General features: G+C 37.1%; 1 protein-coding gene across 5 annotated transcripts; it reads left to right on the forward strand.

The window, feature by feature from the left end:
- Positions 1-8711: 8711 nt before the first annotated feature.
- Positions 8712-11513, forward strand: LOC125496859 (uncharacterized). 5 transcript variants are annotated; one of them, XR_008968930.1, is made up of 5 exons: positions 8805-8966; positions 9704-9736; positions 10781-10961; positions 11067-11172; positions 11372-11512. XR_008968930.1 is itself a non-coding variant. In XM_057393980.1 (3 exons), exons 1-3 carry the CDS (start codon positions 8724-8726, stop codon positions 11452-11454), a joined length of 471 nt encoding a protein of 156 aa, XP_057249963.1. In that variant the 5' UTR covers positions 8712-8723; the 3' UTR covers positions 11455-11513. The 5 variants fall into 5 exon arrangements, 1 of the variants encoding a protein (XP_057249963.1); XR_007273212.2 differs by lacking the exon at positions 9704-9736 and having other exon boundaries at positions 8807-8966; positions 11372-11511; XR_008968931.1 differs by lacking the exons at positions 8805-8966; positions 9704-9736 and adding an exon at positions 9114-9421.
- The last annotated feature ends 231 nt before the right edge of the window (positions 11514-11744 follow it).

The following is an 11744-nucleotide window of genomic DNA, read 5'->3' on the forward strand; positions in this document are numbered from 1 at the left end:
ATGAAAGTAGTCTTGCAATTAGTTGTGTTTGCCCCAAATTAATTGAAGAAAAAAAAACACAAATTTTAGGTGAGATTGAAGAGAAAGAAAATTGGAAGTGGTTGTTATTTCATGAATTCATCTAATACCTCTATTAAACTCTACTGGAGCAACAAATCTCCATCAGTACCACCATGGTTTGACACTTTCACTCGCTTTCTCTTACCTTGCTGCGGCTTCTAGCTTTCCCTCCTGGGTTTTTTTAATCAAAGCTTTTCTTAAAAATGGGGATACACTTGTACCCCCATGTCCCATTCTCGGTCCGCCTCTGCTGATAGAATAGCTTGAAGATTATTATCACGAATTAACAACATGATTTTCAGATATGGAAGATCAATTATAATTTCATTTGTTAATTCTTTGTCTTTTGATGAGTACTTAAAGCCAGTTGTTTTATTCTTGTTTTCGTATGTATTCACTTTGTTATGTGTATCAATAATGGTGTGTTTAGTAATACAATTAGTTAAAGTTACTCTTATAATACTCAAAGTTATCCTTATAATACTCAAAGTTATCTTAGAAAGATGAAAATTAAATGCAACATAATAAAGTTATCCTAAACGTACTAAAAGTTATCCCTTATCATATATAAAGTTGCCCTTGAAATATATAAACTTATCTTTAATATAATGAAGTTACCCTAAAACAGGTAAAAGTTACCCCTAAAGTACATAAAGTTACCCTAAAAATGGTAAAAGTTACCCCATTTTCAGTTTTCAGACTAAGAACTGTTTTCAGCGGATCCTACCCCTATATATATATATATATATATTTGATTGATTGTTTTTGCTTCCCTCATGTAAATTTTTTTGTTCTGAAGAGTTTATCCTGTGATACTTTGTGAATTAATGGATTTGGTCTATGACATGAAAAGTAGATAATTTTCGGACTCAGAGATTTTAGATCAATAAAAAATGCATGTCGGAGTCGAACTTATTATAGGTCGTTTTTAAGTGATTTGTGTAGAAGAAAGCACTGGGTTTTGCAGTTCAATCTTGATTTTAAAGAATGACAGATTAGACCCAAAATTATCTAAGACTAGGAGTTAGGAAAAAAATGAAGCAAGAGTCGGCCATTTTCCTTCATTTCTTACCTAAAATAATGATTGTTGGGCTCTCGATAGGCTACTGAGAAGCGAGAGGAAGAGAGAGGTGAGAGAAAACTTAACACAGTAGAAGGGTAGGTAAGGGAAGAAGAAGAGCGTGAAGTATTATTGAGGATAACGTAATTATCTTAGCTAGTTGATAGAATATCATATGTTATATTATTATGATAATAGAAGTATAGTATTATGAGATATAATTAAAGATAATAAGATAAAATTAATTAGGAAAAATAGTTTACAACTAGGAGTCTAGTTAGATATATTTTATGAGTTAGTCTTTATTAAGGTTTTCTAACCTTGTAGAACAAATACGTGATCAACTAATGAGAAAGGTGTGACCAATATTAAGATTGGTATGGTTGCTAGGGATTGTGTCTTAGCAGCTTGCCATATGATTAGTCGAATTCCTTTTGTTGTGGTTACATATAAAACTCTATATGAATGTCTGTAAGGCAAACCCTCTCCTTTGACCCATATTCTTTTTTTTTGATAGGCAAGAGTAGTGTATTATTGCATAAAAAAAAAACCAACACCTTAAGCTTTGCTTGGGACAAAACCCCAAGCTAAGAGCACTCCAAACAGGCTATACACAACCTATATACAATTACAAGAGAAATATTCTCTAAACCAACTAACATCACCAGCTCTAGTGTTATGTGGGATAATACTATGAATTCTATTGAATACATCCTTCTTAATTCTATTTACAATATTATCTATACTTCTAATTTGTGCATTCCAAAGAACATTGTTTCTTTCTGTCCAGATATGGTAAACTGTACAAAGTAAGGCTGTGAAGTGTACCTCACGTCTGAATTTCTTCATTTTCCTCCTGCGTAACCTATTTATCATCTCCAAAATAGTACACCCATGTCTATTACAGACTAACCATATGTTTATAGCTTTCAAGCATTGAAAGCTATAATGGCATTCAAAGAATAAGTGATGATGTGTCTCACTTGCAGACCCATAAATCAGACACCTTGAATCCTGAGTTATGTTCATCTTCAGCAATCTATCCTTGGGATTCAGTCTATTGAGCATAGCCAACCAAGCAATAAATCTATGCTTTGGTTGACTTAATCTACACCAAATTACTCTGGTCCAGTGCACTGTATCACTAGGCATAGCCAACATTCTGTACACTTTATTGATAGAGTATTTTGATAGGCTGCATAACTGATTGTATGAAACCCACACCTTCATTTGTTCCTTGATCTAGCATATTCTCCTCCAGTACCAGCAATCACTGTTCTTTGGCTTGTAATCCCACCACTCCTGGCCCTTAAGATACACAGCATGCACCCATTGAACCCAAAGGTTCTCCTTCCTAGTAGCAATCATCCACACATGCTTACCCAAAGCTGCAATGTTCCACTTACAGAGATTCAACATTCCTAACCCACCTTCCTTCTTAGGTTTACACACCTCTCTCCAAGCCACCTTCCCAGAGTAATTTGAATCTGCAACTCCTTTCCAAAGGAAGATCCTACAGATTATATTGATTTGATCATATAGACTTTTAGGAAGGGAAATTATCTGGGACCAGTATGTCTGAATAGACATAAGAACAGAGTTTACCAAGGTAGCCCTCCCAGCAAAAGACACATGTCTTGTGCTGCACACCTTGATCTTAGCGCACATTTTGTCCAGGATATTTTCACATTCACCTATGGAAATCTTCTTAGAACATATAGGAATGCCCAGGTACCTAAAAGGAAAACTTCCTTTTATAAAGCCAGTCATATCTAAAATCCTTTGTACCTCTTCATTTGACATCCCTGAACAATATACTGAAGTTTTTTCAAGACTAGCCTTCAACCCTGTTGTATGAGAGGATAAATTAAATCCTTGCATCAGTAGCAGAACAGACCTATAATCTCCTTTGCAACATAGGATTATGTCATCTGCAAAGCACATATGGTTCAACTTTAGTCCTTTGCACCTTGGATGAAACCTGAAGCCCTCTTTATCCCCCACCATTTTCCTTGAAAGGTATTCCACACACAGTACAAAAAGAAGAGGAGATAGGGGATCTCCCTGTCTCAAGCCCCTCTTTCCCTCAAAAAGACCATGTAATGTACCATTTATGGACAGTGAGAATCTAGGAGATCTCACACATACCATAACTAACTTTATGAAATGTTCTGGGAATTTTAAGGCTACAAGCATTTCCTCCACAAAGTCCCATTCCAATGTATCACATGCTTTCTGAAGATCCAGTTTGATCATACATCCAGGGGAGCTATTCTTCCTTTCATATCCTTTTACCAAGTTTTGACACACCATTATGTTATGGCCTATGAATCTACTATGCACAAATGCACCTTGATTCTGTGCAATTATCTCTGGCAATACATCTCTTAGCCTTGTGCATAACACTTTGGAAATGCATTTGTATAGGACATTACAACAGGAAATTGGTCTAAAGTCTTTCACACTTTCAGGACACTTACCTTTAGGAATAAGTGTTATGCTTGTGGCATTAATTTCCTTTAAGAGTTTCCCAGTGTTCAGGAAATCCAAGATAGCATTTGTCACATCCGTACCCACCACATCCCATGCTTCTTTATAGAATGCCAGCACTGGGCAATGATCAAAATACCCTTCATTCTTAAAACAAACTTTTGTAGTTGAGTATTTTTACAACCACCAGTCATTCACCAGCACTATATCCAATCTAGAGAACACTCGATTATTCCCTTGTTGCTTGTTATTCCAAGTGAAAAAATTCCCACTCACTTTGGCTTCCAACAAATCACACCTGCTTACACCCTCCTGAAAGTCATGCATCTCCTTAAGTCTAACATTCACTCCTATTCTTTCCTCCATATTCAGGATACAGTTAAAGTCACCCATCAGAATCCAAGGTTTGTTAATTCCTTTGGACAAATCAACCAAATACTTCCATAACACCTCCCTCTCACCAGCAGAATTATGAGCATATACAAAGGAACATTCAAATTCCTCTCCATGTTGAGGTGTGATTTTACATTGAATCAATTGACTGGAGCAGTAAATTGGATTCACGACAAACTTTAATGGATTCCAGGCAAGGACTATTCTTCCCCCAGGGTGCATCATACTATTGGAAGTGAACCCCTATCCACTAAACAACCTTAAGTACAAGGCTCCTAGATTCTGAGCCTTGACTTTTGTTTCAAGGAGACAAACCAGGCTGCACTAATTTTTATGTAAAAATAAATTCACATCCCTCTGTTTATCAGACCTGTTTATCCCTCTGATGTTCCAAAAATGTCAGGAGGTTTTCCACCTCCTACATCCAAATCTCCTGTGCCACCACACACCTCACCAATTACTTCCTTACTACTATCCTCATTTAGAAGTTCCTCCTGATTCAGAGCCTGGAAACTATTACCAATCTCCACAGGTTCCCTTGGTTTCATTTTCACCTGCATTGGCCTGGCTACTGGTGTAAATTGAGCCATATCCCCCTTCTGTTTCTCCACCTGACCCCCATCATTTGGCTTTTTTTCAACCCACCTCTTCAGCCCTTTACCTTTCTTGCAATCTTGAGAGCTATGGCCTAATAGCTTGCATTTCTGACACACTATTGGTTTCCATTCATATCCAATCATCACCTCCCTCATAATTCCATTTTCATCCTGAAATTGCAGTTTCTCAGGCAAAGATTGTTTCAGCATTACTTCCACCTGAACTCTAGCAAATAGTAATTTGTCCCTATTTAGAGTGGCTCTATCCACCTGAATAAACTCCCCCATAGACCCAACTATCTTCCTTAAGCATTTCTCTCCCCAGAATTTTAGGTCTAAATTCTTCAATTGTATCCAAATTGGAACTACACTAATTGTATCTTTGAAATTCACGATGTCCTGATGCCATGGCTTGCAGATTACAGGCTTCTTGTCAAAAGTTGGGGGATAATCTGAAAGCACTTTGTCCCGATTCTCCATGGTGAAAAATCGAACAATGTAAACTCCATACTCAACACACGCCACTTTATCAATTCCCAAATCCTTCCAAATTCGCCTAAAGAACTCCTCAGTCACCAATAATGGTGGATTAGCACCAACCACAGAACATACAATAGTTGAATTCCAATAATCCACCTCATCTTGAATATCCTCTAGTTCAAGTCTAACAATATTATCATTAACAGCATGATTAGATTGTAAAATTGGAATTGGAGTTACCTGATTTGGATTTGAATCCCCTGATTTCATCACCGATAACCAAGACGACAAAGTTCTATGATCCTCCGATTGAACTCTCAAAGCCTCTACAGAAGCTTTTGCAGAGAGAATTTCTCCTTCCTCACTTCCTTCTGAATATGATTCAACCTCCATTTCTTGACTTCCAAGAATCGCATCTATGGATTTCGTCTTTTTCGCCTGAGAATCTGATATCGGCCCATCCTCTTTGATCGCAGCAGATGATCTTAATTGCATATGATTTCCCCGAGCTTTTGATTTTCTTGCCATGGCGCCAGACCCAGATAAGGAGGAACTCCTATCTTGAGACTAGAGAGAATCTAGGCGGGTCCTTTGACCCATATTCGTGTGTTCGCATGTCTGACTTTCTCAAAATATTAAAAATTGTAGTGATAAGCTTGCTAGTCGGGATAGAAAGTGTGTATTTATTGGATTTCCATTCACTCAAATAGGATAAAAACTATATGACCTAGAGACCCGCGAATTCTTTGTTTCCCGCGATAATAAATTTCTAGCTAGAACATATCTTTCCGTTTAGTTTGCCTGAGGTGTCGGTCATTGTTCCCGCGATGGCTTAAGAGGGGCCTATGGCACGAGTAGAGGAAATATCCAATGAATAGATGGTTATATATAGGGGAAGCCGAGGGAACGAGCATGGGCATGCCTCGTGCGCCTCGTGTGGAGGATGTGCCTCTAGGGGAGTTTGTGGAGGACATTATTTGGGGTGAGACGCCTAGCAAGAGGTGGTCCCGTGCGTGGAGGTTGCGCTAATGACAGATGGAACCCCATTGGGGCTTGAGGAGGAGTCGGAGGGTAATGTAGAGTTAGGGAGGGGTATGCACACAAAAATCCCAAACACCAAGTTGAGGGATTTTGTGACACATAGAAAAAGAATAGTCTCCATGCGCGTTAATTTACAATCTTATTGCACGTTTTGTTAGTTGTGAAAAATTATCTAATAAACATCGCAGATTTCTAGCACCGACTTCTCCTGGGAAACCTCCTAAAACTTTCAAGGAGGCTATGAAGTGACAGATGGTGGAAAGCCATAAGTGAAGAATTCAAAGTTCTTGAAGATTAAGGGACATGGGTATTACAACCTCTTCCTCCTGAAAATACGGCGGTAGGTAGTAAGTTGGTGTATACATAAAAACATGATGAGTAAGACAATCTTAAGAGATTGAAGGCTTACATAGTTAACTTTTGCCATCATCAAGTAGAGGTATCTAAACCATAACTCTTGTTGTCGAAATGGCTACTTTTCGTACTTGTTAGCTATTGCAGCAGTGAAAAAGTCAGAGATTTATTAGCTGGATATGCATAATGCTTTCCTGCATGGGGATTTACAGGAAGAAGTATATATATATGTATATATGAAAATCCCTCATGACTTTTAGGAATAAAATAAAAATTTGGTGTACAGGATGAAAGAATCATTGTTTGAATTCAAGCAGGAACCGAGATGTTGGTTTGCTGAATTGGCAGCTGCACATAAAAGCTTATGGTTTTAAGTAAGCTTTCTTTGATTATTCATTATTTGCATTCACTAGACTAAATATTCATCTTAGCTTGGCAATGACTCACCCAGACTTGGCATACACTATACATATTTTTCACAGTTCATGCATTCACCAAGAGTGGTGCATTGGTAGGTGACACTTCGTTTGGTTCGTTATTTGAGGAAAAATCTAGGGCAAGGTATTTTCTTTCATTTTGATAGTGATCTTCGCCTCGAGGGGTGGTGTAATTCAGATTGGGCTAGTTGTCCTATTACTCGGTATTCTCTAAGTGGATGGTTTATTTTATGCTTGGCTATTCTCTACACAGTTGACACTAGTACAAAAATATTGACTTACATCACCTCAATTGCATCGCGCAAGTGGAAACTGACGCATAAGTATATAAGCGCATCATTTGCGTCGGATACTAAGGGGGTCCGATGCAAATTATGATTCATGTGCGTCGGATATAGAGTGCATTTGACGCAAAACATTAAAGCAATTGGTGGGGATTTGCATTTGCGTCGCATATGTAGTCCACTCAACACAATTCCACGACCCATTTTTGAAAAGCGGAACTAACTATGGTTAAGCTGATCCAACGCACATCCGTCACCTCCCGCTTTTAATTTTCGAGTTATCTCAGAATCCCTCAAACCCTAACCTCTCACTCTCACTCTATATCCCCTTCTCCAATAACCTCCGACTCCTCTCTCCCACTTTCCCTATATCCGTTCGTCCCTCCCCTTCTTCTACTTTTCCCCTCCTATCGTACGAAACTGAAGAGCCACAAACGCCATTGAAACCATATCTGAACCTGAAGAGCAAATGACGAATTCAGTTAAAGTGACTCCTTATGATTTGAAACTCAAGAACAACGAAGGGAAATTGAAGAAGAACAAATGGCGATTTGAAGGGCAACAATTTGAAGAAGAGCAAGAAGTCAGGTGGTAATTAATGCTGATGATAGATATTTAGGGTTTTCTAGAGCTTTTTTCCGCTTGGATTTGGTTACTTTATTCAAGATTTGTTGTATTTGATTAGTTTTTGAGAGATTTGCTTGTTGTTTTCGAGAATTTGTAATTCGTATTAATTTTTTTTTGGAGGAAGTGCATATCTAAACCTTCCTTTCTTAATCTCTTCTGTTTTGAATTTGGTTAGTTTAATTTCTGAATCAAAGTATACATGTTTCGTTGTTTTTGTGTATTGTATTCACTTATTTGCAATACAAATGGATGGCATGAAATTAGTTTAGTTTGTAATTCGCTTATTGTTATCCGGAACAAACTTCGCACTTTGGTATAATCGACATGTTTTTTTAATCTTTAATCAATTGTTCTTTAGTGCCTCAGCAGGCACGTCTGTTGTGCCTGGTCCAGCAGTAGGTGATGTTGTCCGTTTGTGTAGTCATTGTGGACGCACAGGTCATGTTAAGGAGCGTTGCTACAGACTCATTGGTTGGCCTGATCGCAAAGGAGGTCGAGGTGGTCGTTCATCTAGGGGAGGACGTGGTGGTCTTTCAGGAGCAAGAGGAGCTTTTGCAGGCAATACAAGTAACAGTACTCGTGATACATCTTCTGAGGATGAATTAGATCGTGCTCTCACAACAAGAATCCGCCTTTTTAGCGTCTGAATTTAGCGTCCGACAGTATAAGTGGACGGTAAATTAAAAATTAGCGTCTGATTTATTTCAGAAACTAATTTGCGTCTGCTATCTTGTTTTTTAGCGTCCGCTCTCGTAAACAGACGCTAATTAGCGTCCCGTCTACCAAACGGACACTAATTTAGCGTCCGTTCAATAAATTAGCGTCCGTTAGGCAGACGCTAATTTATTGACCCTACCAAAATCAATCGACCAAACTCTCCAATTATTGTCCATAACGCCATATGTGTCCTCTCTCACTCAATTCTCTCTCACCTCAATTCTTTCCTCTGTCTAACTCTTCATCTCCCTCAAACTATTCATTTTCCTCAGAAAAAATTGTTTGGTTTTCGTTATTTCACTCGTTTAGATCTGGTATTTTTGTTCAGTTAGTTGTGGTAGGGTTTTGTTCAGTTGGTTGCATCATCGCCGCTTCTGTCTCTGAGCTTCATCGTCGTCTTCAAGCATCACCGCCGCTTCTTTATCAGGTATAGTTTATTTTATTTTTAATTGTCGTTTGAATTTTTCATTATTCTATTTTTTATTCTGAATTTTTTTTCGGATTTCTGTTTTTCAATTTTTAATTTTTTGGTTTGGGTTTTTGGATCTGTTGTTTTGGTTTGGGTTTTGGATCTGTTGTTTTGGTTTGGGTGGGTCTGTTCGTGGGGTTGTTCGGGGAGGGTGGTGCTTTCCGGCTCGTGTGGGGGTTCGGGTGGGTGGTTTGGGTATTTGGGGTTAGGGTTTCGCATTTTGGGTTGGGTTTGACCGGTATAATAAATTCTATAACACTTGTTCACATTCATTCCAAACATTTTACAAAAGACTGAAACCCCAAAAATTTGTTCACTTTCTCTCTCCTCTGGTGCTGCCGCCGCAGCAGTGCTCCCGCGCTTCTTGGCGTTGTTGCCGCATTTGTGGATGGCTGTTGTAGCTTCTGTGTGTAGTAAGTTGTTTACTAATTAAAATTCATTTACTTTCGAATTGAAACTTGTTTTGAAGTTTACATTACTATGAACTTTGATTCCAATAAATTCATGACAAATTTTGGGTTGGGTTAATTACTTCACCATTCTTTTTTGTACTCTGTAGAAAGAAACATCATGAATTTTTATTAACACTTGTTCTTCTCTATCTCTCCATTTGTTTCCAATAATTAAGCTGTCGATTTCCTCTCTCTTCTCTCTAATTTCTTGGGTCTGAATTTTATGATTTCCACCGTTAATAGATTTCAAGAGCTATGCAAGTTTGCAGCGTAACGGTATATTATTTTTGTTATTCTGTTAATTTGTAAGATTATTTTAAATTTTTACAACTAATGTTGAGTTAAAAGTTGAAATTATTGAACTAATCTAAACTTAAGGCTTTGATCTCCCCTTTTTTTTTCGTGCATTGTTCCAAGTATAAAATTATAAAGTATATTGGCTTAATCTACTGTTAATTCTGGTTTTCTATTGTTGTTGAATGTTGATTGACTGTTTTTCTGCTGGAATTATGAGATATTGGTTGGGAAATGTTGCATGTTGTTCATGAAATTATGTAATTTGATTATGAAATTGTAAATGTTTTAGAGAGACAGAATTCATGAACTTTATGGGAAGTATAGCTTGTAAATTTTTATGGGAAGTATAGTTGGACTGTAGAAACTGAGAAGGTTTAACATCCATACATTACAAGCTTCATTGGCTTGAAATCGGCTCAGATTGTGTAAACTAAAATGTCCTTGAAACTGGGAAACCTTGTGTTCCTGAGGTTTTTGTGCTTCATAGAACCAAACAACTCAAAAGAGTATTCAAGTTTTGTGCTTCCAACTTTATGGGAAGTATAGCTTGTAAATTTTTATGCCTACCAGACAAGTACTAACACTTCTTTAATAATAGTCGCCTGAGGAGACTTTAAACTGTTTTAGTCCATAAAGTAGATGCTACGTATTGGAAGGTTGTTAAGCTAGTTATAGCAAATATAAGAAGACCTTAGCTGTCTGGCATCTGTAGCGTCTCAAATACTGCATTGATGTAGCATATCTATGTATGAGTGACTATAATCTAGGAGGGTGTTGTGAGTTACCAAAATTTACTGGTAGTTTATTTGTTTTGAGTTATATGACCAGATCCTGCATTATCTAAAATCTTAGCAATTGTGTAATCGGGCATAACCTGTTCTTTATGCTACTTATTGTCTTGCTCTATGTGGGTATTTTATATATTATTTTTTATAACCTGTTTAGTTTTTGAAGTGTAATAATAGCAAGAACAACTTCACACCTATCTTTACATGACAATGTTGTGTAATTTTCATGTTACAGGATTCCTGATCCCGAAGGGACTGTGAGTTATCACCCGAGGAACCAATACTTCTATAAAAGGCATTTTAGATATACAATGTGAAAATCATAATTTGGAAAGGATGAGACAACTTGACAAAGTGGGGGAGTATTAGTTGCTGCTGAAGTCACTTGGTCTGTACAATTGTTGTGATTGGTACAGGTAAAACACTGCATTATGCATTCCATACATGTCCTGTGTCCTATGCATAAAAATTGTTGTATGTAGGCTACAAATGAAAATCTTTCACCAAATCTTATTAAGCAGCTTGCAAAAGAGTTAAAAAATCTCGACGAAACACCTCCAGAAGGAATCAAAGTGGGCGTTAATGATGATGATTTCACAACCATATTTGCTGATATAGATGGCCCAGGTACATTACTCACTTTCCTCTTTCTAGGAAGCGCTTCCTGGGAAATAACGAATTGGATTTTGAGTACGAGCTCCAACTATATGGTCTGTTTTAACTAGATTGTGCTTGAGCAGACTAAGCTCTTGTAAGTTATGTTTTTCCTGGAGAGTGACCTTTGTTTCTAATTCTGTTTTAATTTTGATTTTTTTTTCTTTTGCAGGTTTGTTTGAGTTTGATAGGATGACTTTGGAAAGGTTGAAGATTGAAGATTTGTATATTGAAGAAGATATGATTTCTTTCTAATGTATTACATAGATTTTTTGTTATTATTTATTTAAGTAAGGATGTAAATTATTCACAATTTTGATTTATCATTTCTATTTATATTGTAATTACTTTTATTACATATAATAATAATTATAATTTTTCCTTCTACATTTGCATTATTATATTTGATAGTGACAAGTTTGACTCAACATAATAACCAAGGAAAAGTGGTTACTCACAAGTTTCAACATTACATTTGAAAAAAAAAAGAAGAGAATTAGTCTGGGGTCCGACTTTAATCGGACGCTAATTAGCATCCGACTTTA

This window comes from Beta vulgaris, chromosome 4 (genome assembly GCF_026745355.1).
Source record: "Beta vulgaris subsp. vulgaris cultivar EL10 chromosome 4, EL10.2, whole genome shotgun sequence".
NCBI lineage: Eukaryota > Viridiplantae > Streptophyta > Magnoliopsida > Caryophyllales > Amaranthaceae > Beta > Beta vulgaris.

Bases quoted from the DNA above. Each gene is read 5' to 3' on its own strand.
- LOC125496859 (XM_057393980.1), top strand. From the start codon at position 8,724: ATGTGTCCTCTCTCACTCAATTCTCTCTCACCTCAATTCTTTCCTCTG. The intron at 8,967-11,027 runs GTATAGTTTATT...TGTTGTATGTAG, and splicing joins CACCGCCGCTTCTTTATCAG to GCTACAAATGAAAATCTTTC. The intron at 11,173-11,371 runs GTACATTACTCA...TTTCTTTTGCAG, and splicing joins TGCTGATATAGATGGCCCAG to GTTTGTTTGAGTTTGATAGG.